General features: G+C 39.9%; 1 protein-coding gene across 1 annotated transcript in view; it reads right to left on the bottom strand.

The window, feature by feature from the left end:
* Positions 1 to 26,501, bottom strand: part of AHR (aryl hydrocarbon receptor) — a 66,942-nt gene extending 40,441 nt beyond the window's left edge. The window contains exons 1-2 of the mRNA XM_075492929.1: positions 25,963 to 26,501; positions 17,819 to 18,006 (exon numbers count right to left, since the gene is read on the bottom strand). Coding sequence (XP_075349044.1) covers positions 17,819 to 18,006; positions 25,963 to 26,018 — 244 coding nt within the window. The 5' untranslated portion in view covers positions 26,019 to 26,501. The remainder of the gene's footprint in view (positions 1 to 17,818; positions 18,007 to 25,962) is intronic.
* Positions 26,502 to 27,880: the final 1,379 nt, after the last annotated feature.

Here is a 27,880-nt window from a genome sequence, read left to right as displayed (position 1 = left end):
GGGGGCATATTTGCCTTTAAGCTATGATAGTTCACAGCATATGGTGCTCATGTACAACAAAAACAACAGCATTTCCTTAATACGGTGAGTAGTAGCACTGCAACTCAAAGTTCACAGCCACCCAGCTTCAGCCATTGCTGCAGAGCTCAACTGCTAACATGAGCCAGAAGCCCAAATAAAGTTTAACAGAACATGTTTAGTAACATCACCTGCAACCTCCCACTTTGGTAAGTCCCCTTTGCATACATTAAATATCGCAAATGTGATGGCCAAATATTAGATGTCACTGAATCCAACATTATATTTATCATCAGAGAGAGCAGAAGATGACCACTACTATCTTTTCCCTACAAATGTTAATATGCCATAAACAGCTCTTAACTCTCTCTGAGCCAAACACACACAATTAAAACAGCCAGGCTGTGCAAGGCTGCTGGAAAAGTTAGTGAATTATGTCATTTTACCAATTTAGGAAAAGTGAAATGAGCCTGTACTGCCTCCAATTTTGTGGTACATGTGTGTACCAACTACTCAGTCAGAAAAAAAAAATAATTCGCCATGCTAAAAACATAACTTCTGACTGGTCTCTCGGGTATGCATGTTTAAACACAGAAGTTCAAGTGGAAAGGGGAATTAAAAAGCCATATTACTGTTGATGACTATACTGATGTGTGAGCAGAGGAAGGTACCGACCTGTACAAAGCTAAATAGCATGTGGGATAGACATGGTCTGTTTTGCACAAAGCATATCCAGAACCTCTGAGATTGAACTGGTCTTGTTCAGTCTCATAAAAGACAGACACAAAATTGCCAGGCCATCCTTCTTCAGGACAGCCTGGCTTTCTAGAGCAGACAAAAAGTTATCATATTGCTATGAACTTTCCTAGTCTACTTCTAGCTTTAGCAACAAAAGAAGTTATTAAAAAAGCAGTGTCTATAGTATCAGATTTGTTTTCCTGCTTTTCATGCATGGAAGGTTGTGAAAACTACCAATACTTGCCTCCCTCCTCAAACATAACTGGCATAATTTAAGGGCAAATTATAAATAAACTAGATGGAGTTCAGGAATGTATTTCTTAAGAAAGGAACTATGGGTGTTTAGTCTAGTTAGTACTGTAGTAATTTACAACCTTCTGCTTTTATGTACCAAATGGCATTTCCATCCTTAGATCCTAGTGCCAAAAAATTTACTATTTCATTCCAAACATTTAGCAGTATTACACTGACTAAGCATACATAAATATATAGCTGCCAGCTTTCAGAATAAATCGAAGTGACAAAATACTTAACATCCAACCTGTTCCCTGGAAGCAACTTATTCTGCAAGCAAAACAGCAAAAGCTTCTGCCATAAACAATTCATCCAGCTCATAAAACTAAAAATCAAATTTGAGTATCACAGCTGATTACAACTTTCATTGTTGCATGGCATAAAAATACAAAAATAATCAGCTTTTATAAAATTATTTATTATTGCGCATCTCTTAGCTCCATTTATCTTATGCATGTAACTTCCTTATACAGAGCCTTTAAGTGGGGTGACAATTAATCTTTAAATTCAATTTGAGAAACACACAGTCCATTATCACATTCAGAAAGGAGACAGTAACATTTATTTTCAGAGAAGTATGTGGAAAAGATGATACTGTAGCAATGTTATATTTGAACTTACTGCATCAGCTAACAGTTTACCAGGTTGAGATTAATTTTTGAGTTACCACAAATTACACAAGTATCATTTAAGTGTAAATCAGTTAAGGCTATTATCAACATCTTGAGAGGAAGAGTTCAGTTTGTGGCCTTAATATATATCTAAATATAGTAAATATCCTATAATAAGGATTTTTTTTATTTCCTAGGTTGATTTTTGACAAAAAGTAGCATTTAGTGAAATGTTTTAGTGCTTTGGTTCCTACTGATTGTAACAATGAAGTCACAAACAAAAATATAAAGCTATTAAAATACAGAACTGATTCCCTAGACATTTGACAGATGCTGCCAAATGAGCTACACCCTCTGTTAAGCATTAAGTTTCTAATTAAGGGCGATGAAATCCTCCTGTGTCATATTGTGGTGGTAACATTGAAAGCAATAATCTTGACTGTGTTTCTTCCCAGAGAACCTTCCACATATCTATAGGCCTGAAGTATGCCTATGAGCATTTAATGGTATGATTTGCATTTTAAAAGTCCCTCAAACTTGGAGATCAAATTCTTGATGCTAAGAAGGGTCCTAATAGCACCTACTGGGTTCTTCCATCAGAGAAGGTGAACAGAAAGGAGAGAATCTGGTCATGACATATAAAGTCAGTAAACACCTATATAAAGACAGGAATTGCCTCCAGGGAAAGATCACAGAGCCCTAGAAGGATGCCTGTAAGAATCACGTAGCTGCGCAGACAGTGCCATCGTGAAACCCTGACTTAGAAAATCTGAATGTGTCCGAAATATAGCTGTGGTCTCACTGCTGTAGCTTGCTAAAGAAAAAAAAAAAAAAAAAAAAAGAGATAAATTAAGGCAGTTCCTCCAAAAGTCTCTCGTCCCTTTCATTTAATTTAATATGGCTCTAATTTGACATTTACTTTAATATGGTTGTGGGTATGGGGTTGGCTAATGCAGCTGAAGAATCTTCAGAATACTTGAAAGATACCTCAAGTATGAAAATATTTATATACAGTGTAAATTCCCATGTTTTATTTTCATCCTGAAAGGAATGTGACCCACTTTATGAAAGAGAGCAACTGTAGGCTTGGGGGCCATTACCAAATCAGAAGGGAGACAGATCTTATCCCATATGATTTCACATAGATAAGAACCCATAGAGCTTCAAGCAGCACATGACTCTGAACAGCACCGAGATTCTGCAAAGGCCATCTTCTCTGAGACAGGTTTAAAGCAGAAGTGTTTTCTGAACAGTTATAACCACCTAATAGTGTATCATTTGAATCTGCCCCCTTCCACCTGATACCTCCTTCTCTCCCTGTTCATTTCCATTTATGTACCTTAATCGGACAAGTCCTCTCCAAGAGATTATAAAGAAATTTATGTATGGGCTTCCTGGGAGAGAAGAGGCAAAAATGAACATGGCTATATTCCTTCCTAGGAACACTTCCTAGGACACTTAGGAACTTAAACTGAGAAAATAAGGTGAAGGGCTAAAAATGAGGGAGAGTCTTAGCTGTTTATCACCAGGTTAGTCACTAACAGTCAGGTATGAAACCTCAGTTAGAGGAAGGCACAAAAAGACATCAGACAATCTGTCCCCCTTCTTGCACTTCAGATAGTTTTCATTCTGTCTTTTAATGGAGTGAGACACTATCTATAAAACGTAATAGCCCTCCCAAAAACATCTCTTTGTATATAGATGTCGTGACTCATTTGAGCCATACTGTTCCAGACACGAGATGCATTTCACAACATGAGCTGCTCCTCAGCACTGCTACTTGAACTGATGAATGGAAACATATGGAACTGGTAGCACCAGAAACACATCTCCTTTGCACTAGACAGACTGGAATGGATGTTGCAGGTGACATAAAACGACAGCACAGTAATTTGAAGTTGGGATGTGTGGAATAGAAACACTTGCTAAGGTTCTTCTCAAACACAGCCAGGTTTCCCCATTTTGTGCAAGTTTTTTGTTGCATTCTTCTGTTTGGTCTAATTCAGATAGATTGAAATCCTGCAAGAAAAAAGCTTATAAGATTCTTCCAGTGTTCTTGCACACATAACAGATAGAGCCTGATGTCATGTTATTTTTAACAGTTTGCCTGCTCAGGCACTTCCTCTTCTGTCATTAGTATCTCTAATACTTTCTTCTCTTAAGTTAGAAGAGGCAGTGTAAGGCTCCCTACACTTTTTAGTAATCCAACTCTTTGCTTGAATTATTTTTTCCTATATGGCTTATAATAGTTATTACAATACTCCACCATTCCATCTTTTTTCCAGGCTTCCTTATTGCTCAACGTAAAATGTTCTTCCTTAGTCTAACTATGCTTTTAAACTTCTCATTTGTGTATACTGATTTTATAGCTTTCTCTTTTTTACCAGGTGAGTGTCTTATTTAACTCTCTGACCAAGCACCCTAATGATTTTGTAGAAGTGTCTTCTGCTTTTATCCAGTCTTGGCTCCAATTTTTTTTTTTCAGTCTATATTTTACTGGAAAAACATTTGCTGAAGAGGTCAAAAAATACAACAACTGATCCATTTCATGCATTCATCACTTCTTGAAATGTTGCCGCAACTTTTGATTCTGAACATACCCTAAATCACATTTTATGATCAGGCAGCTCAGATCCATTTGGTGCAGGGTGATCTGCTCACACACGCAGGCCCGCTCTCACAAATATTTTTTCCTTTACAATCAAGGCCATTTATTGTTTACAAAAGTTAACTTTTACTTGGCCTGCACAGCAAAACAAGATGGGGGATGGGTTGTTTTGGTTTGGCTGTGTGTTGTTTTTTTTTTTTTTAAAGCCTGTTCCCACTACTGCAAGCACTTTCAATTAAGCAAGCAGAAGTTGTGTCTGAGAAGGAAACCACCTTGCACAACATAGTACTCAGAAGTCCAGGCAATTAGCCACCTTTTTTAAACATTTTCTCGGTGTTTCTTTCTGTATCACTAATGCAAAAATGTTAAAACAGCAACAGAAACACCATAATTTATTATGAACTGAAACTGCCTAGTAACATTTTCTTTTGATATGGTCTGAGAGAAGTAAATGTCTATTTTGCTCTTAAATATTTAACTCACTTCAGAATTCAAGTCCTGGTTTTAAAATGTTTTCAAAATATACAAATTAGACTAAATGCAATTGGAAAGCCTGTTGACAGTGTTCTGCTAAACTTTTCCTAATTCAGCTCAAATATACAAATCTCATAACATAGCAGTTTATCCTCAAAAATTTCTTGACAGAGATCTCTTGACTTTTGAGGTACCAGAAATGTCACAAGTCTGACAAAAAAAACCAACCCAACATTCTAGTGCTAGGCCCACTAAAACGGACAACTAGCATAAGCATCAGCAGTTTAATGCCTGAGCTCTTACTGTCTGTTTTCTCCTCCCACCCTGACAAATCTACAAATTGTTGGCTAAATCCCACTCCTGAAGTCACAGCTGCTACCATCTATAAAATTTACCGCTACCAAACAGTAAAGTTCTATTAGCAACTACAGAAAAATTACAACCAAAAGTAATGAATTGGGGGTTTTTTCCCCTATCTGTAGAGTTAATTCCATTTTCAATACCTTGCATAATATTCTAGTCCTCCATGTGAGACATCATAAGAGGGACAGATTATCAAGTTAGTTACACGGCAGACAACGTTAATCAACCCTACTGGCTTATATAAAAATGCCTGCTGCGCGCTTAGAGCAAAATGCAAGTTGCAGGGGAATTGAATTCTTGTCCCTACAATATCACATCCACATAGAGTCAAGTGTTTCTTTTAAAAGCATTAACAGTAGCTATGGCATTCTTAAACATGGCTGAAGCTATGACATTGAAGAAACACGCATACTGGTTTTAAAAGCACTTTACAGAACGAAGACATTAGATGTTACTAGATTTGCCTAACGTATAGACCATGAAGGTATAAAAACCTGTTTTAAAACGTTCACATAACCCAAGAACTTCAAGTTCAAGCACATTGTGTATGAGATTTTCCTCAGCTTTCATAGGATACTTTATTTTGACCCATTCCCAAAATGCAGCTCAGCAAGCCCTGAACTGTTTGTTGAAGCAGATCAGTGTTTCTCTTAAGACCATTAAAAGGTGAAAATAAAAAAAAAAAATTCTCCTGTTAAAGATCTGAAAAAACATTATACACCACTGAATTCCTCACAACATGGACTAAAACCAACTCAAGCTCTGCTACGCAAGACAGCTGAACTTTTTTTTTTTTTATGTTCTTACCCTTTTTAATGTTGCTTTTTAAAGAAAGAGTAACAGCATTATTAAGTGTGGAATGTTAAGTGTTTATTCAGTAGTCTCCCTTAAATGGGGGACATATCTCCAGTTGCCACAAAGTGGTACTTAACACACCGCTATGTTTTCTTAAGTAGAAGGAAAAACCAACAACCAAGTTGTGTATTTTTTTCCTTAAGTGACTAACTGCATGATGCTGAACTTAGTTCACAGCATGCTAATTAATCACTCCAGAAACACCACACTAAGTCAACATGTGCCTACCTCCAAAAATGAGAGTTCAGTCATTGCATTTGGAAGACTCAAGTCTTTGTTCACACAAACACTTGCACTACCTAAAGCAGATGTTCCTGAACTGTGCTGTCCAAACTTCAAAGTTATTTTATGTGTGTGGTAGGCATTAGGAGCCACTGCTCCCGAGCTGGGGTGGAGGAGGAAAAAAAGAGAAAGAAAGAAAGAAAAAAAAAAAAAAAAAAAGAAAAAAAGAGTCAGAAGCTGTCGCAACCACTATGCAATAAAAGCTTATTCCCTTCAAGCCTACAAGCATGTGTGTGCTTCTTGCTCAGAATACCCCCATCAGGCTCCCAGATTGGGAGAATGTAAAAGGGAGACAGAACAAGATTTATATGGAAGTTGAAAGGAAAGAAGCCATTTTTGAGACAGTAAGTAGACAGAATGTTACAGGACCATGAAGTGTAGGATCAGGAATAAGCTATTATGTCTTTGTCTGAGAGGGTCAACGGTGTCAATATGCTGTCTGGGAATTTCTGAGCTTCTAATACATCAGTGGTAGTGGTAGTTCTCCTCAACTTAAAGGAGAGCCTGGAGTTGAAAAAAAACCAACCCTGAGGAATGACTGTACATGACATAGCTATAATGCAGCAGAACAGCAATTAGTGTGCAGTGCTTTTACAGCTAGCTAGTTGTACCTAGTCACCCGATGCTAGAATTTTAGCTCAGGATTTTTTTTTTTTTTTTTAAACACACATCGGGAATATAACTTGACTTTTGCTTTTATAATTTACTTTAAAACAGAAAAGTAAATCTCAGGAAACATGCAGTTGTTCAAATTTGTCAACTCTCACTTGGGCTTTGAAGCTTAACAACCACATAAGAAACCGTATACTGCTTGTGGTTTCAAGACTTGGAGGCAATGAACTCTTGTTCCATAACTATCACAGAGACGACAGTCACCTGCTGAATCACCAAAACCATATCCTGGCACACACTAATTTCTTCTGAGGTATTTCCCATTCAATTGCTTGTCTGGGTACATCTTCCTTGCTTCTACAGAAAAAAGTCAGCGAGAGGTGCATGCTTGTAAATTGTAACTCACCATCAGACTATTAATATGATACTGCTTTAGTCACAAAAAGGGGAGAAAAAAGCTTGCTAAATTTTTTGAGGTGAGGGATGAAAAGTCAAAAAAGAAAGTGAAGTGATTTACTTCCTTGTGGAATGAGATCTATGGGAAGTTTAGCCTAGATGCACAGAGGTACCTACCTACCATATCTTTGGGTTTTTGAACCTTTGGTTCCTAAAACAGAGTTTTCTTTTCCTATAATTTAATTTTTCCATATGTTAGAACAATACAGAAAGTTTATATGCATAAAGCTAATAAGACATTACATATTGTTTAAAAATCATCATCCATTTGTTATGCTTTTGATTTGTACAAAAGACAGGTTAATACCAAGTAGAAAATGATAGTTAATACCATGCATTTTTTTTTAATTAAATCACTAATTCTGAAACAAATGGTTAAACTCTTCAGTGGGGAAAAAAAAAAAATCTTATTGAAAAAACTGTTCTCTCAGTTTTATCCATCAATAGTCATTTTTTTATTATACAGCCTAGGAATCTAAAGTGATTTTTAAATTCCCTTTACAGTTCACAGTTTTCTTACCTATCAGTTTCAGTGAGGAACTCATGTCACTCAAGCTTGAACCTGGTACTCAATGATTAACTCAAATCCATATTTTTTTTTCCTACTGAAACAATGCCTTAACTTTGCCTTCACCCAACTGATGGTTCAACAGCAACTTCATAGAATTTTTGCTTCAAGAATTTATCTATGATTTTAACTGAAAAAAGGAAACAGTCAATTACATTCCATGTATTAAACAGGACAGTTTAATTATTCTACTAGTAAAATGCGATGTTGAGTTTTGCCACTATTAAAGGGTATGGAGGTGGGTTTGGAAGGTTTCTTTACAAGACCATTCCAGTCCAACCCTTGCTATATAAGGGTATTTAATGAATAAGCACTTTCTAACAGAAATCTCTCTTATTTAAATCGCGGAAAAAATATACATTCCACCAAAAGAGATTAAGTCTTTTTATGCCAACTTGAAACTTTTCAGCAATTTAACAGAAGACATTCTGCAATGATTGAAGCATGGCAAGGGAGTCAAATGGGCTTTTGGAGGGTTGCTTCCTTTCCAGCCCAAGACTGTCTTTTCTCTACTTGGGATATGGGACTTATTCCCAGCTTATTTCACTGTCAAGGCCCACGGACGTATCCTGTTAAAGTCACATGCATGTCCTCAGTCTGAAAGATGAGTCCTTCCTTGTCCTTTACAGAAACCTCTAGTCACCCTCTGCACTTCACAGGTTGCCGCTGATGTCGACACAGTTGGACCTCAATTGTACTACACAGAGGGAAAGAGGAATGGATCACTTGGGACAGAACTGGAGGGATGCTCTGGAGAGACCCTAACTCACCAGCTTGGTGATACAAAACCAATGAGAGTCAACATTGAAGACCTTGTTAAAGTCAAGGGAAACAACATCCACTGCGCTCCCATTGTCCACAAAACCAGGCATCCTTCATAAAAGTCAGTCAGGTTTGTCAGGCATGATTTGCCCATAGTCGACAGATTAATAAGACCAGTATTCTCACAGCGTAAAAGCTGGGGAAGAACTTCTTCACTTAACTAAGGCAGCAGCCATTTCAGAGTAGCACATCCATGTTACAAGAAACGCTGAGGGATTCAGGGCAGCTGACACTCCTGACACTGAAGGTATGTAATTGGAAGCATTCCAGCAGAGGGCCCGCAGTCAGCTAATACAGCTTGAGACAAGCAGAGGAAAGGGGGACGCTTCAGAAACACACAAGCTGATACAGTCCTAAAAACTGTTACAGCCCCAGGGCTCAAACCCTTCCTGCAGGAGAGCATAAGCCTTGCGTTCTACCTTCAAATGCTGATGGGGTGCACGAAGAGGGGCAACTTTTTTTCCTTCCACATCACTAGGTATAACTCGTTAGCATTTATGCCACCTGATTAGCATAACAACCAGGAATTAATATTTGCATTGCTATCCTTCTGAAGGATCAGCTACAAAACACAAAATTATATCTATTAGTCTCTACCTGTCTACAAAGTTTCCCATTAAATAGGTCAAGAAAGCATATTAACAAAAGCCTTCAATATCAGTGTGCTGTATGACACCAGATCAACATCCTTTAACATCCTTTCAACATCCTTTAATGTGATCAAATCAACAGCTTGGTCTCTGGTAAGATACTACATATAGCACCATACAGAGCATGATGGTATCAAGGCAAAATTAAGAGCAGTTGTGAGGACAAGAAGGAAAGACTGGAATTGTTTGTTCTAGGCACATCTCATTGTCTGACAAAAGTACACCAAACAACAAATGGCAAGGAGGAGACTGGGGGCTACCCTTATCTTTTCCTCCCAGTATGCAAAATATCTATGTGGCACATCAAAAAAAAAAAAATCAATAAAGGAAAGACGTCATCCTTCAGTTTGTAACTCTGATGTAGACACCAGGAGGCAAAAATGAATTCACTGAAACTGAATACTTCAGTACAGAAAGCTAGTGTCTCGTCCTGGCCCACAGGAATTGTAGGAATTGTCACGCTGAAGACGTGACAATGGAGTTTGATGGGGGAGTCAGAATATTTGACCAGCCAGGCCATGGACTTGCTCCAGTAAATTCCTACTTTATGCAATCAGAATTTGTCTTGAGGGGCCAAATATGTATGTCTTTCAGCTTATTAGATGTTATATGATGCCACGCATAAAGTGTGCAGTACTGAGCAATTCAAAAGGCACATGGGTTGAATTTCAAGAGGCAATTATTCAGTGGAAAAAAATGAGCATCTCTTTGTTCAATTAAAAACAGAGTTTAGCATGCATCACTGAGGGCAACTAATTCCTATTTGTATGTCCCCTTTAATGTTCACAGCTGGCAAATAGCAAACCTACATTTTCTTAAGGCAGTTTCAGGTAACTGTATTCTAGTTCTTACAGTTTACTTCATTTCAGTTTCTAGAATAACTGTGGTAAGTTTTATCATTAACATAATGCCTTCAGCTTGGACAGTCCATCACTGCACTGAGGTGCAGGAACTCCCAGGAGGCTTTTCCCAGGAACCACTTATCAATACATCATCTGAAACTCCGAAGAGCACTTTTCAAATTGGTTATTTCTTTTACCTTTTTCAGATTCTCTTAAAAAGAAATTATAAATTAATCCATTACAACAACCCACCTCTAGTACCTAGAATTAGGTTCTAGTTACCTAGCTAGATTTCCAAAATTATTCACAAAGCAATCATTCTTTAACTAGCTAGTGCTCTATCAAAGCATGTATGGAGCAGAAACTGTTTTAACAGAGCTAAAGTTTTTGTTTACTCAGGAAAAATAAACGGTGTTATAACTGGCTAGAACTGTAAACATCTACAGAGCTCAATCATACAAGCAAGTCTTATTTCCTTATCAGAATACAGATAAAGTCAAACAGGAAAAGCTAGGGCATTTGTCCTATCAACAAGCACACACAGGAGGAAAACTGCTGAGTCATAAAGGCACACACAGCATTAAAAGCTATTCCAGTATTAATAGATTATTTGTACACATTTTTAAAGTGTATTCATATTGAAGTCTTAAATTACCAGGACATATTTTTAAGGTCGTAGTCAAGCAAGCTATACTTGTACAAATTCAAGTCGATGAATCACGGAGCCCATGGAAGACAGACGTTGAGAGCCTGGTGCTACCTCTAATTATACTTCTCTACTCTGTCTTTGGAGGAGGGATCAACAGTTACTGTGGTTTGTATAACAAAAACAAAAAGCTCCAAATCTCATTATCTTTAGGTGCTACAGTATAAAAACATTAACAAAGATTACAAGATTTGGAATACATGGTGTCAGAGAAGCAGCGGTACTTCCTGAGGCCAGGCTTTCTATCTTGCTACCCGTTCCGGGTCTGAATGTCATACTAACCCTAGCAATGTCAATCTCCAGAACATTTATATGGTTAGCATAGGATAAATTATATTTTAAGCTCTGATCTTGCAAATGAGATAATATTCACTGCAACAGGTATCCAGAGCAAAGCCCAGAACAGTATGCTTAAAACTAATCTCCCTATTAGCAAGGGCTCTAGAGAAAAGACAAATGCTTTGCATACTGGGACAGGGTTTTCAAGCAATTTTACAACAGCTTTGTGGAACATAAGAGGCTACTACACTGACTTTCCATATGCCTTTGATTAAATAACACATATAGGGCAGAGAAGAAGAGATAACCTTTTATTTCTCTTCCTTGCAAAGGGAGTTCTAACAAAGATCAACATTAATTGCTGAAATACTACAGTGCAACAGGAAAAGAAAATCTGAATAATATATGAATTATCAGTATTTGTACCCAGCTTCTCCTCTTTATCCTACAAATATATTGACATATTAAGCTCGTACTTTGTGATATAAACAGCATTTTCAATTTTAGATGTTCAGTTTGGGGTATATTAAATGCCAATTATATCAATCCATATGGGTATAGGGCTGCCTAGCTGCCTGACATGTCTAGTGATGCAGCACCCCTAAAAATAAAATGTTTCTGAGCAAGATAAGGATGAGCACGTACCAATGAAAACATACACATTTTGAGATTTAAGGTGATGTCACAGCTACATGGGTCTAATCATCATTTTTGAGGATCAGGACTTCAAAGCCTAAATCTCTACTTATGTTCTGTTATGTAAAATACAGGCTAAAATAGCCTGTAGCAGACAGCCACAATGCTCAGTATGAACCTCGGGGGATTGTGGGACAGGGCAGGGGGGGGATGTTTGGGGAGGGGTGGGGGGGAAGACAAGTACAGCAGTGTGGAAGAACAAGCATGGATTAGGAAATAACTTTAATGCTACGACAATCTGATACTGAAATAACCATACAATTCCAAGGTTCACATTTTGTAATAATTTTGGACTGGGGCCAGGGGGGAAGACAGTACAAAAGGAAACGTAGTTGTTTTGTTTTGGGTTTGGGGTTTTTCTTTTTTTCATTATCTTTTTTCCTCCGACTCTAAGATAAGATTCAAAGCAGCTCATTCAAAAATGTGAAAATGAATTCATATGCATGGTAGAAATACTGAATACAGAAAACCTAATTAGACAGAGAATGACATAACTTCCAAGGCTGGAAACCAAGCAAATTTAAATCTGAATAATATTTTAAGAGGACGATATGTCTGCCAGAAGAATCACCAAGAGATGTGGTGGATTCTCCATTCAACTTCTTCACATCAAAATCGGATGGTGTTCTACAAAAACCACAAACAATCTCTCTCAGACTATGGGGTGTTTTCTACCTTGGGAGTATAAAAGTGGCTCAAGACAGAGTCATGAATCAAATAAGACTAGTCAAGCCCACCAGAAGCTGCTGGCAACAGTACATTTCTATATGGCATCAACATAAACACCTGAAAGCATTGAGTGCAGCCTGACTCCACCGCTCTGCCCTGGAGGGCTTTAGCTTTTCCTGACGTGGGAGTCAGGAGTGTCTATGTAAGCAGCAGGAGGAGCAGGGCAAGAGGGTAACATGAAAGGGAAGTCACACTTGCAAAAAATACATGAGGAAAGCTGCATTAGACAAACAAGGCAGGTAAATATAGTAACAGTCTGAAATAAAAGCAAGTCAGGCCAGATCTGCTCTATTATCCTGGCCTTAATGGGTTGTTTTAATCAGTTGTTTTGTACTTTCAGGTTTCTGTTTCAGACCACCACCTAACACTTGGCAGAAAGGCTATCTATATCCACTAGACTGTAGGCATGTTGCAGCCCTTCTCAATGTGACAGAATAAATACACTGTCTCCCACTTTGCCTGACTTTCCCACCTGTACATCTTATCTTAAGCTATACTCTCCAGAGCAGGAACCACATGCAGTCTGTTCTCTCCAATACACAGTATGATACAACAGCGGGCATCAGTAAAAATAAAATACATTATTTGATATAATGTATGTGATGACAATGGGTGCATTGCAAATTTAAGCTATGTTATGCCAAGGAATGTGTGTTAATTATATTACAAAGTAAAATTAGGCAATGCAAACTTACTGGAAAAAATTCTTAATTATTTTGTTATTGCTGTGCTTGCCAGAATCACTTGCATACAACATAAGAAACCAATTCTAAACTAATTTTGAGAAGAAACTTTCTTCTGTAATTGCAGAATACTGTCCAATAAGCAAGAGGGAAAAACACCACATACTTTACACCACAGGAATTCTTAGTGAAATGGATGAAAGGATAATTAATAAGCAACATGTTAAATTTTGTTTCTAATGTATCGATACACACACATAGCACAGCTACTTCATTTTAGATTCTGCAAGCCTCTCCTTAACCCTCAGGATACCTTTAAAAAGAAAAATCATGCCCCTAACATTAAAAAAAAAAGTGATCAATCATACAAACTCTACTTTTATCCCTTTAATCTAACCGCTTCACCAAAACCCTGAGAAGACGCACTATAAGTGTTCTTCGTTACTGCAGTAAAGCATTTAAATGATTATCAATTCATCATATAAGGACCAAAGCTAGAGGCAAAAGGGCTTTTTCCTTTAGTATGCATGGGGAACACAGGCTAGGCCTAAATGATCATCCAGTTGTGCTCCAGATGCTGAACTCACACTAACCTGCACCCACACAAAAAGCTGTTGTCCCATATTCCACTTTATATTTTTCACTGCTGAATGCACACATGCATGGGCACTTAGCATCAAAACGGAGTGAAATAATACCAGGACAACATATAAAGTCTTTCTTTACTGAATGTCAGCAGACACCTGCCTGATTTATCCTAGTCTCTTAAAAATAAAAAGCTTGCCTTAAGCCACTTTCAGAAAGTATCTTACATGCACAAAGTAAATACTCCAGCAGTGATTTAAGCTAACCTGCTTGACTTTGAGGACTGCTAATCCACTTCAGTACAGGCAGGTAGCACTGCACAGCTGAGAAGCGACACCACCTTAAATCACTTCTTGGCTTTGACTCACTACGCAAGAACTTTGACTTTATAAAGAAACAGACTTGAGCCATTATTTTAAGCCACTACTGAAATTTCCTTCTTGACTACAAGGTCAAATTCATACATATAAGAGCATGCCAGAGTGCTTGACATGGGGATACAGAAAGCCTTCCGCCACCATGTGGACTTGAGACTAACCTGACCACACAGAACTAGTGTATCTAAAGGGTAGTGATACAGAAGGATCACTTAGCAGCACAATAACTTCACTAACAAACTACAACAATCAAAAGCAACTGCTTAACAGAATACAATCACCAACAGAAGAAAGACGTTCTGAGGTTTTGGAAGAGGAAAAAAAAATAATGTACACCTATTTCCTATAACCTGGAATATGGTAAGCATGCAGAAGTCTACCATGTTTCAGTCAACACTATGGAAAACACTCATCTGTAGCTCTGGAGACAATTCTGTACCATCTTATGACTGGGCTCAGGGGAAGATGCTTTTTTGTTTGGTTATTTAACATATATATACACACACACTTGGCTTTTAAACAACAAAAAAACCTTGTAGACATTTAAGTGAAGTACATTTATTCAAATTGATGTAACTTCTTGAGATGTCTTTCACAAAAGAGTTCTTTCCCTCCCCAACCCCCCCCCAGACTTCCGCCTTCAGAAAACAGACATTCACTCTGGATTATTTAAACTTGGAAAAATGCAAGTGTTTTCTTTGAAAAAATATCTATTGTTACAGCAAAAACTTGGGTTTCCTTTCAAGCAAGATCATATGATTACGCGTTTATATTTTACTTTCCGCAGGAATTTACACACCCCCCATTTGCATCCTGTTATTCATTTAGCGTTTCCCTTTACTTCAGCATGCTGCGTTAATAAAGTGGACCTGTTGGCTCAGTCTAGGCACTCAAGGTGACAATCAGTGCTCACTCTTGCATTTATCAGATTTATTCTATAGGGCTTTCCGCATATATTTAATGACAAAACATTCCTTCAAAAAAAGCAGTTCTGTGAAAAGCACTGCATAGACAGATCGTGAAACTCTAACCTAGGGGTTTTCAGGGTATTTTTGTTAATTCTGTACTCCAAAGCACTAACTTCTCTTTTGGAGGGTAAGTTTCAACTGAAATAGATTCCACGTTATTTAAGTACATTAAAATAGTATAAAAGGTCTTATCTTCAATACTGGATCTGTCATAGTCATAGATTGGTTACTCTTGTTTATCTTCACTTTAGTCATTGATGTTAGCCTTTAAACGCCCTCAGGTAGATACTGATTAATAACCTGATTTGTAGTCCTACAGTTCAAAGGCCTGAAAAGAAGTAGCAAAGAGCCTTTTCCTGCTAAAAAAGGTTAAGATGGCTTCTACTGAAGCTATTCTATCTGAAGGTATAAATTAAACTTGCTTCATTGTACACTGTTCAAATTGTCTTGCACAAGATAAATAATTTGATGTTGCTTTTCACGTTTACCAGGCTTTTTTATTTTATGGAGACTATAGCAAAAATATTCTGCTGTAATGCACCTAGTATATGCACTTACTTATTGTTTGAAAAGTCTCTTCCTATGAGGCAAATCAAAATTCTAGTACTTAATTCATTATAACACAATTAAATGCTCTATATTCTACAGCTGTGGTCCAGTATGGTAGCATTAGCCGCATATGTTTGTCTGATGTGGATACCATCCTAGTAGTATGCTGAGTTGAAAACACAGGTTAAGTTTGCTTCAATTCTGGATCCACAGTAGTTAAATTGCAACCTGAAATGCAAATATAACTTCTCTGCCACTAGCACGTATCTAATTCATCACCACTCTAAATGGCTGCAAGCTACCTTCATGTTCAAATTGGAAACAAGCAACTGATGAAATTTTGGTGTGAAGTGATTCTGGCTGTCTCTTTACAGCCAAAGCCATGAATTTTTTCCTATACAGAAATCATAGCCTTAAACCCCCTTATTCCAGGACCTTCAAGCGCAAATTGTCAGGGGGGAGGACAGAGGCAGGGGGAAACAAAAATCAAGCACTTCCATTGCATGAGAAATTGAGATTTGCCATTATTGCTCCATCCCAAGTAAGGCAAAAAACTTGCAATCTTGTATTTGTTTCGGAATACATAATTTAAAAAAAAAAAAAAGCTTCATTGAGACCAGAACTTCCTCTTCAGTTCACCAAGAGAGCACAGACAAACCAAATAATTTGTTTTACAGCAGTCAACCTGAGATAACATTTCACAAAGACTTTGATGAAACTGATGTGCCAAGACTACTCTTTCATTTCCTGGGAGCAAATATATTCATTTGAAAAAAAACACTGCTAGAAATATTTGACCAACGCTAGCCTTGAGTAGATTTGATACTAAGAATTGTCCTGAACAAGCACAGAAATCAAGACACTTGCATATATTCCTCAGGCAATAAAACACAGGATATAAATTTATGACCATTATTAAATTGAAGCCACTAGACACAATAAATGAAAATAAATGTTCTGTATTCCTGCAGGAAAAAGTGGAACTATCTTAGGCAGTTAGATTTCTTCAGTCCTTTCATCCATGGTATGGAGTCACTATCAAGAGGCTGAAATACTAAATCTTAAACTGAGGAGGACAGAGATTATTTTAATGTTCAAAAAACTTAGTAAAAAAAACCCCAAACCTTGCAATTTAATATCAACTCCATTGCAAGCAAGATTCATTAGCTACAGCTGATCAATGTAATTCCATCTTCAGTATAATATTGTCAAGCTTCACTGACTGATAAAAAAGGGAGAGTTATTTAAATACAAGCTCCCTGCTTTATTCCAGCAATGAAAAGGACTAGACTATTTCTGCCTTTGAAGAAACTGGCATGAAGCCAACCATCGCGTCTCACCCTACAGAACAACTCGGGTAGTGAAGGAGAGGGGTAGGACTCCTTGGCCAGCTCTGAAATGGTGTAAGAGAACACGTGCTTCTGGCCTGATTACTACTCTGAGCACTGCTGTCTTGCCAGGGCTGGGCCAGGGAAAACCTGCCCACACAACTAGAGAAGCTTAGCTGTCGTCTTAATGCCTCATGCCCTGCATTAATCAGGACTTGAACACAGGAAAGACTTTGCCTCTATTTCTTTACAAGTCATCTTTGCAATAAACTATAGGAAGGGGCACTAGCAATTACTTTATATCAAAACAAAGTCATTATTGATGTATCATTAAGCAAAACATACAGCCGATGGGAACTCATATGACATGTTTTGAACAGTAATGGTTTTATGAAGGGGATTTTCAGAGGGGAAAAAAAGAAATCTCTTCAGTATCTTTGAAAGTCTAAGCAAAAGGACTGGAAGACTCATTAAGGACAATATTACTTCCAAATGCAAAGTTTTGAAAAACTGGTGATTTAAGTGAAACATAAGCAGTTACATTTGGTTTTCAAGAAACTGGAAAGCTTACTTTATACAGTTACATTGTATATACCCACACAACCAGATGTTCATTAAAATACAGATAAATTAACAGTTTTAAGTACTTAAACAGCTGAAATCAACATACAGTATGAACAGAATTTTACAAGCAGTCCGAAACCAAATAAATTCCCAACCCTTACCGTCAAAAAAACTTTTGGCTCTCAGGTAACTGACACTCAGCCTAAGCACAGACAGCTTATCCAATTTGGCAATAACATCTTGAGGGAAAGGCAGAAGGCTAGCCAAGCGGTCCAACTCTGCATTCAAGCGGTCCCTGTGTCTCTTGGATGGATTGGACTTGACTCCTTCAGCTGGGGATGGCTTTACTCTGTGACAAAAAAACCAATCACAATATAAATGTAAGTTCCTTCCCAAAATGAAGGTAAACATTTGCCAAACGTAACATCACAAATTGTCTTTTAAAGTTTAACAAGCAAAATGTTTTTCCCGAGTGACTTCTGTTTCCCACTGGAAAAAAAATAATTAATCTAAGATGGTTTAACCCCACCTCCAACACACACATTGTTAAATGAAGCAGTTAGAGTTACAACGGCTATTTGAGCACGTAATGAACATTTGAAACCTTTGATATTCAGCATTTTTTATAAAAAGCTTCCTACACTTTCAATCAAATGTCACTTGAATTTTTCCAAATGTTCGTATTACAAATAATCCAATAACTTTTAGTACTATTTGTGTACAAATGCATTTGACAGTACACTTGTTCACTTCAATTACAATTTTTCACAGGTGTCCTTAATTTTTGTCAATATTTGGAACAGGCTATTGTCAATTGAATACAACAAAAGTTTTAGTAACTTGCTAGACAATGAGGCATCCAAAACTGCACAAGAAAACGAGAGATACAGCTCAGTCAGCAGGTAAAATCTTTGTAGCAAACACTATTAAGCTTATCCTTTAAGTCACCTCTCAGCTGAAGGCATTTCATTTGAGTACAGCATGACAACAGCCTGCCTTTGTACCTTACAAAGTACAATTTAAAAAGCTTTCTGTTATGAATTACTTAGTAAAGTTTTTCTAAACTTGCTATTCTCCATTCATATTCACCCCAATTCCAGATACTTAGATACTCGCACCTTCCCACGTACACAGAATTCTAGGAACATGTTTAAACCCCTACTCATTTGAATTACAATTAGTCATTACAAGCCAATACTGAAACCAAATAATTTATCTGCACAAGCCATAGTAGATTTTATGATATTTATTAAACAGTTTTCTAATTAAAGAGTTATTCGTTCTCACTTTTCCAGTATTGCAGTTCTACTTGAGATCTGCAGCAGTTATCAAGTTGTGCTGCTCTCATAGGAATGTTGGTTCTGCAAGATGTACCACTCATGAAAATAGCGAGCATAAAAACCTTCAGCAGTTAATTTCTTCAGTATTTCATTTAGTCTGCTTCCAAGCTTCATCCTTATATCAATTTTACAATAAGAAACTGCAAAAATCCCATAGTTATTTTTGCCACTGCTGAAAGTAAACCATACTGAAAAGTAATTTCATCTTGTATTTCCAGTCAAATAAGCAGTGATAGAGTGGACATTCCTATTTTTAGCTTGTTTTGACTTTATGTTTCAATTACACATCTTGTTAGTTTAAATTCAAGCCCTTCTGTTTACAGGTATTGTTTATTCAGTTGTCACTTGTCAAAAACTTGCACTTGCTGCCTGTTCCCTAGCACTACAGCTGCCCTTTCACACATTAAAGGAGGCATGCTCCTTAGGAGGAGCCTGGAAGCTTGAAGATGCCATAATACAAAATATTGTTAACACACAGAAATATATTATATCAGCAGCAACTACTTACTCCCCAGATGGATAAAGTTAAGCTTGCTGCAGTGTAAAGATTGTCTAGGACACAGTTCTAGTAGAGCTTTATCCTAAAAACATTGGAAAAGTGGGGAAAACAGATGAATCAAGAAATACGAAAATTCTCTCTCTTGAAAAAAACATAGGTTCATCATCAACTGCAATGGATGACAAACTAAATATTTGGTTAGATGTGTCCTTCAGTCACAAGCCCTGACTTTGAGACCTGCAGCTCACCATATCCCCAAGATGAACAGTAAAATAATTTAGTAAAGCTTTCTTCACATTCTCTTATTCTGGCAGAATATTCACTTGTACAAGCCATATGATTAACACAATTTAAATATAACCCTAACAAAACATAAGTTCAAAATGACCAAACATTACCAGTAACATTAAAAGTTACTTCATAAATACTTTTAACATGTTAAACTGCCATAAGTGTAGAGATAGAATAAATGATTCCAAACTTTAAGCAGATAACAGTTGTATAACAATCAGTGAACAGCTCACTACTATCAAATCAAACAGGTCTGCTTCTGAAAAGTGGAGGTCCCCACGGAAACTGTTCAAAACACACAATCTTTTCCAAATAAATCAGCACTAACTACCAGACTTTTCTATTTTCACAACTGTCCTCCACTTTGCTTAAAAATTCTATAAGTAATTTGACAAGTTAGTTGAAACTATATGCAACTGTGCAGTTATCTCATCAAGTTGTTAGTTAGAAAGTAAAGCAAAACCAATTAGAACTAATGATTTCTCTTTCTTACTTCTAACTAGTTCAAAGCATAAGGATTTTCTAAGTGTAGTATACAACATTTCTGAGTATTAAGGTATTTGCAGCATAAATCTTACCATGTTCTCTCCCTCCAAATCAAACATTGATTTTTCCCTAATTTTCCCCTTTATCACCCAACTAAAATCCATTATATAAAAATGGATCCTTCAGGGACGAAGGGAATAAAGGCAGAAGTGCCAGGGGCATAAGTAGCAAGCTAAACCATTTTGTAACCACTTATGTAAACCCTTGATGCTAAAGACAGCCCTAGCTGTGTTGCAGAAAATTATCTTCAAGGAAAATTATGTGCTATGTCAAGATTAAATCCATGCATGTGTTTTATTTAAAAGAAAAAAAAAAAGACTAAAGGAGGGAATGGATTTTAAGCCAATCTTTCAGTTCTTGATCTTTTGCCTTTCACAGGAAATTTGAATTCCCTAATCAAAGGTCTCTGTACACTCAGTGCCTCCAAACTGAGCTACAATCATTATCACCCAACAGCTGCAAGACAAGCAAGCACTCTTAATTCTTGTTTTAACAATTCTAAAGGATTTGCCATAATAACATTAGCTGACTACTATTTTCACAGGTCTGCTACAGACTTACTTAGGCAAAAGTTTTCATTACACATGCTCACCAGGTGCACCTTCACAGACATTAACAACACTAAATTCTTAAAAAGAAAGTGCACAAGTACCTGAGTCTTAATTATCATTGAAAGGCCAAAATGTTTCAATATTGACATGCTAATTTGTATTTTTTTAAAAGGGAAATTGAAGCAGTTCTTTGAGAAAATGAAAAGAAAGCACAAACTTATTCTGTTTGTCGTACGACTACAAAAACTTTGAAAAGAAGGAAAAAACCCAACAACGAAGCAGTGAAAGCCATGATACCTTGTTAACAAGGCTGAAGTGTGAAATGAAGTCAGGAAATAAAAGAATGCGCAAGAGCAGCACTAAAGATACAGCGACATGTTAAAAAACTAATTCTATTAAAAAAACTAATTAGAAGTTCATCAGAACTGTTTTATTGCTTAGGAAAAAAGGACATAAGGAAGAACATATGTGACACCTCGCTAATGGATTTAATCTTTCCAGCTACGTGTATTTTTCATCTCATATTTAATAGTACATGCAATAACATATGTTATTCTTATGTATGTTATCTAATTCAATGTAGGTCAGGTATATGAAATGCATCAGTTACCACACTAAGCAAGTATTACAATAGGTGACATCCTCCAAAATTCCCTATTTACTTTAGCAACTGAAAAATACTTCTAAGCATTTACTCTTTTATTTCCCACACCAAGTTTATGATAACTGAAAATTCAGCTGACAATTCCTTTGGAAGCAACAGATATGACACACACTATCGACCTCCTTGATCAAAAGTTGTTGTCGACCTGTCTTAAAGGGGCAAGAGACCCTTTCCAGTGGCTCCTTCAGCAGGCAATGAAGCCAGCAGATTTAGGCCGCTGAAGGAATAAAGTTTTTGGGTTTTTACTGAAAAACCTCAATCAGCAGCGTGCTACTTGTCTGATGCTGGGCAACTGTTTGTCCTCCAGTAGCAAACAGTTTGCTCAGGTTGTTTTGATGTATGAAGGACTCCACCAGAGCAATAGAGACAGCCAGAACACCAACCAAGAATGAAAGTTTCACGCTCGGTTTTAACATATTTCATTACTCTTTAAGATGACAAGCCAAGGCTATTTGGAAAGAGGAAATAAAAAGTATGTTCCTATCTACTGACCATGTTATCTATATTTGTCTATCTCCATTTGCTGCAGATTCTCTTTCTAAAAAGTATACTTTTGCAAGAAGCACTGACCAAAAACCAACCAACCAAAAAAACCCACAAACCTTAAAAAACAGTGACTTGTAAGTAGCAGTCTACATGTAACATACAGGTACCCCAAGACTAACAAGGTTATCATTTACATATAACAACAGCTTTATTGCATCCGTTTCAAACAAGATGTGCAAACTGCTGTTTGTAGCAGATACTGCTTTACACAAAGGAATCATTAAAAGATTATTTTTCTTTTCTGATGAACTTCCATTTTGAAAGCTTGTTCTGGCACTTCTTGGCTTTTTTGCCGTGAAAGAATACATAAATAGTTTCATTTTTTAAATTAAAATATCTCTGCACTGCTTTCTGAAATTACTATGTCTACCCATAATTAAGGATCAACTAGTCAAACATTTTTCTCTGGAGTACTTAATATCATAAATACATTTAAGCTAACACAGAACAAAACCATATCATAATTTCTTATTTAGTCTGCTAAAGAAACATGCCATTACGCTTTTTTTACCTGCATAGTATGAAACATTTAAACCTCCTCACCCCATCCCTTGTCTAGTTATAGAGTTACGTCATTTATCCAGTTATGCAGTTATTTGTCATTTATCCAGTCATGCAAAACAATTCCTATTCAAACACTGAAAAAAAAAGAAAAACAAGGCAAATCAGAGCTAGTAGGCAGAAAAATATAAAAACTACAAGGTGGAGCTACATTTATATAAGATTCTCACATTAGGTAAAGGATACATCTACAGTAAACCCCACTTCCATAAAATTTGCATTTTATCCTTCCTACTACAATGCTAGTATATTAATTCAGCAGTTCAGTTAATAATCACTGCAGAAAAGGAATTCAAGACCTTAAAAAAAAGAAAAAGCAGGGGCCACCCATTGCTCCCCAAGTTTCAGTGAGGAGTGAAACACCCCACAGACAGGCTGCCACCAGGGGGACTCGCAGTGTTCAAACATTAAATGAGGAGGAAATTCAAAGGCTCCAGGTTTTAAGAAAGTGATTTCTGTCGCATATTACATGCAATTGGAGTGCACATGGTTTAGCGGTGGGGGTTTTTTGGGGTTTGGTTTTTTTTTTTTTTTTTTTTTTTTTTGCAAATGACAAGATAACAAGATGAACTGCAGGAACAGTTGCCTATCAAGCTCCCCCATGATTGCTTTTCTTTTTCAGCTGTGATACTGTAATTCCTCACCGAATCAAAAAAAAAAAAAAAAGCACATGTCAACACTCGGCACTGTCAGGCAATACCCTGAGATTCCCCTCTCAAGTTCAGTCCTTTACACAACACACAACAAAAACGGGGAGTTGCAGGGGGAAGTTTCCTAAACTGGTTTTGAGTTACCATCATGGCTTTAATGAGTTATTTGCACCTGAAGCAAGAAGAATTTATTCTACTTCATTTTTTTCCCATGGCAACTATGGCATTATATGAATAGTTTCTTCCATTTCTGTAAACTAGCTGCCTATTGCCACAGGTTACCAATTACCATGCTCCATTCAGAGTTACATATATGGCAAACAAAACATTAGAAGATCTACAGAAACAATCTCTTCTATAAAAGATACGAGTCCCAACAAAGTATCACCTCTTTTTTGTTTGTTTGGTTTGGGGTTTTTGTTGTGTTTTTTTGTTTGGGGTTTTTTGTTGTTTGTTTGGTTTTTTAACAGCTGTGAATTCTACTGGGGGGAAGAAATGAGGAAATATCAACTTCAGATTAAAGTCATGGTAGTGTCAAACCATAGGACAAGAAAACACAAGACTGGAACTGTTCATAAAGTTTAAAATCTTTATTAACCAGCAGCAAGTACATCTTCCCTCCCTCCCCCAATCACTTACAAAAGCTTATTGCTTCTCTCACTTTTTTTCGCCTAAAGGTATGGTCTGCAATTAGTTACGTGAGAAATCGGAGCCCTCTGACCCACTAGCAATGTTCTGTAAGGTTGGTCTAGCAGACGAAGCAACCAAAGAGCATAGCCATTATGAGGAGAAAAGAAACAAATAAGTGATACATGAAAGATAAATTAATCCTGCATTAAAATAATTTCTAGTAACCCAAGCAAGGTAGGTTGATAATCAGCCTCCACTTCTATTTATGTGTGAGCAAACTATTTTAATATGAGTATTTTTATTTCAAGAAGAAACACTTAATTCTCCCTTTGGTCCTAAAGGACCAAGTCCCTCAATAGATAAATGATTTCCATTAGTAATAAAAAAGCTTCAAGTTCAACTCAGAGAAGCTCAGCATTAAAGGAGAAACTTACCTAAAAGGAGATACATGGAAAAGGATTACTTATGTAGGTACTACAGTAACATAAAAGAGAAAGTTTCACATCCTCTAACTGAGACTAACCAGAATTTAATAGTAACCAGACATTACGCAGTCTTACCAGCAAGGCAGAACACCTCGCCCTTTCACAATCAGCACTTAAGATTTGCTTTAGCAACTAATAGTCTACAAATTCCACCAATACATTTCTATTTGTTCCCAAAAAATCCACTTATTTCATTCTTAAAATCCAGATCTACAGCGTGAATTTAATTCAGTACCTCTACATTTTTGTTTGGAAATGAATGGTCAAAAAAGCAAACACTGCTATTTTCATAATGAATGCATCTTCTAGCAAGGGATTTTTTTTTTAAAAATGCATTTTTAGTCTTTCTGTGTCAATTTGTAAGGTGAAAACCCAGCTATGTACATGCATTCATTCTAACAACTCCAACTGCAAAGAAACAAGCACTCAAGCTAATTCCCTTGCCCCCAAGACAGTTGTCTGTTATAAGTCTAAAAACATATCATTCACAATAGAATTTCATTAAATATTTGTCATTCTCTCCTTTAATGCTTTTGTAGACATGGAAGTTATTTTACACCTACAGAAGTACCCACAGAAATACACAGGGACTTTTTGAGCTTTGCATCACAGTTAGCTTATTTTTCTTGCAACTCAGTAGTTTAGCTTTGCTATTTTTTATGACCTATAGATTCTTGACTTTCAGTTGAAAGTGCAAGTTAAGCATCTCCTCTAGCCTGAAAAATCACTCTCATGAGAGCAGTCTTTTAGCGGAACATGCAAAGCCTAGGAGTCAAACCTACAGCAGGTGCATAATATGAAATTACTCAGGTACTAAGCTGTTCCCAGAGTTTCAAAAAGATAAACTGATAAACAAAAAGCCACCGTACGGCCAGACTTTTTTTTTTTTTTTTTTGCCTCTTTCGACCGGCCTGCAGCACTTGCGTTTGTTTGGAGCTGAACAAATAAAAACATCTAATGTAATACCGGAGGGTTAACGCTGGTTCAGCCCTCCCAGACGGGCTAAAAATAGCCCTAAACGGTGGGAATCGGCCGAGCCTTTCCCGGCTCCAGCCCCGCGCCCCCCGCAGACCCACCTGAGCGCCCGGCAGCCGCGCAGCGGTGCGGAGGCGGGGGAGCGCCCTGCGCGCAGGCGGTAGCCATCGCCGGGGGCCCGCCCGGGACAGCGCGGCACCCACCCGCGACACCCGCTCCGGTGGGGCTCCGCAGCCACCGCTCGGGAGCCGTCACCTCAGATGCCTCCCAATCTAGGTCAGCCGGCTGCGCCGCGCTGCCGGCACCGCTCCCTCCTTCCAGCGCCACGACCCTCCGCGTCCCGACACTCCCTTCTTTTTTTTTTTTTTAAAGAAAAAAAGCTAAAAACAATAAAAATCCCGCCGGCACCCCCAGGCACCACCTCTCCCGGGCGCCCCTGCACCGCACCGCGCCACGGCCGCCCCCGCCGGGCCTCCACGGCGCGGTGAGCGGCAGGACGGCGAGCCGCCGGGAAGCCGGTCTCTCCCTCCCTGCCTCTCTCCCCTCCCGCCCCGCGGGGCCGCTTACATTTTTTGCACAGGTTTCCGCCGCTTGCGACTGGCGTAGGTGACATTGGGGTTCATCCTGCCGCGGTTCCAGCGCCCCGCGCCGCAGGTTCCGCCGGCCGGGGGCCGCCGCCCTCCTGCCCGCCTCGCCCCGGCTGTCGGGAGGGGACGAGCCCCACCGGCGCCGCAGCCTTCTCCTCGCTTCGCCCGCGGGCCCCGGCCCTGCTGCCCGCGGCCGCCCGGAGCGCGCTCGCTCGCTCGCAGCGGCGGTGGCGCCTTCCCCGACCGGGCGAGGACGGGAGGCGGAGGCGCTACGGGGCGGGGATCCCAGGTGATCGGCGGCGGCTACACCCACTCGCCGCCCCCGGAGGGCACAGGTGTGGGGGCGGCCGGGGCTTTCCAGCGCCGCTCGCCCCGCGTCTCCCCGCCGAGGCGACGCCGTCTCCCGGCCGGCTCCCTCTGCGGCGGCGGGAGGGTGCGCAGCGGTGTCTGCACCCCGGCGCGGCCGCCGTCTGCTGGCCGAGCGCCTGTCAGTGTGCGCGGCGCCGGGCCGGGCCGCGCCGCCCCGCCCCGCCCGGCCCAGCCCAGCCCCGCGCCCGCTCCTCCCGCCGCCGCCGCGCTCCCCCGGCCGAGTCCCGCCTCGCCCGGCTGACAGCCGCCGCCGCCCCCTCGCCGAGGAGGCCCCTCGCGGCTGCGGGGCGGAGGGAGCGGCCGTGCCGCCATGTTGGGAAGGTCACGCGAGGAGAGGGAGCACCGGCTCGGCAGCGGAGGGGTGCGGCGGGAGGCGCCCGCCCGGCGGCCCGGGGGGACCGCCACGGAAGGGCTGGGGGGTGGGGATGAGGTCGGAGAGGGAAAACCCCAGAGCCTGTGGTGGCCGGGGAGGGGGGCGCGGGGTGCTCCCGCAGCAAGTGAGGAGGAAGGTCAGCTCCAAGCGCCCATGTAGCCCTCATAACAAAAAATAACCGGGGAAAAAATTCACAGCGTTCGGTTTTGAAAGAAAAGTGACACTACCTCAGTGGCAAGATGAGGCCTGTGCTCACCCTCCCCCGCCCCCCCAGCCCTGTCGCCTCCTCTGCTTCCCGCCTCCCTCGGGCTGAAATCGTCACGGCCACAGATCGCCTAGCAAGGAAACCAGAAATAACACGCGGCCGCCCAAAACAGGGGTGGGGTGGGGTGGGGTGGGGGGAGCCCTAGGTAGGAGCACCCGCGGGGGTAGAAGCGGAAAGGCACCGGGCTCCACCGAGGACAAAGACGGCGGGACACCTGGGGAAGGAAAGGAAGTCACCGGGGGCAAGGTTGCCACTCGCTAAGCACCGAGAGGGCCGACGGGGCTTACTGGGCGAGGAGGTGGTTCGTATCTCGTTAGGGGATAAACCCCTGAGTTACCACACTGACAGTTTAAGATAAACACTTATTTTAAAGGAAAGGATCAGCATCGCGAAAAGTAAGAGGTGCTGCCAAACTGCTGACAACTAAATCCATACAAGAAGAGCCCCGGTGCCTTTCTGACCCGCCGCCCCTTCTCCCGCCCATTTTCTTCCTCTGTTTCCTTTCGCAGCAGCAGCAGCAGCAGAGCTCTTCCCTCGGAATAACCGCAATAAATTTTATCTCAACGCTAAACTTGGGAGCCTGGGAGTCGCCCTGTGTAAACACACGTTGTGCGCGGTCACGGCTGGGACGAGAGGGGGAAGAGCTCCCCTCTCTCCCTTCAGACGCACCCGCGTCCCGCGGGGGACGGCCGAGCCCCGCCGCCGGAGAGCGACCGCAGCCGCGGGCTCAGCCCCGGCCCCCGCGGTTCGGTCCCCCCGCAGCCGCCCGCGGCCGGCTGCCGGGAGGCCGAGGCAGTGTCCGTGGTGCTGGTGTCTGTCTGCCCGTCCGCAGGGGCCGGCCTTGCTGCGAACGTTGCAGCAGCGGCTGTGAGCTCGCACCTTCCCTCGCTG

This window comes from Mycteria americana, chromosome 2, assembly GCF_035582795.1.
Source record: "Mycteria americana isolate JAX WOST 10 ecotype Jacksonville Zoo and Gardens chromosome 2, USCA_MyAme_1.0, whole genome shotgun sequence".
Classification (NCBI taxonomy): domain Eukaryota; kingdom Metazoa; phylum Chordata; class Aves; order Ciconiiformes; family Ciconiidae; genus Mycteria; species Mycteria americana.
The sequence above is the reverse complement of the archived record's forward strand: the minus strand, read 5'-3'. Positions and strand labels throughout refer to the sequence as shown.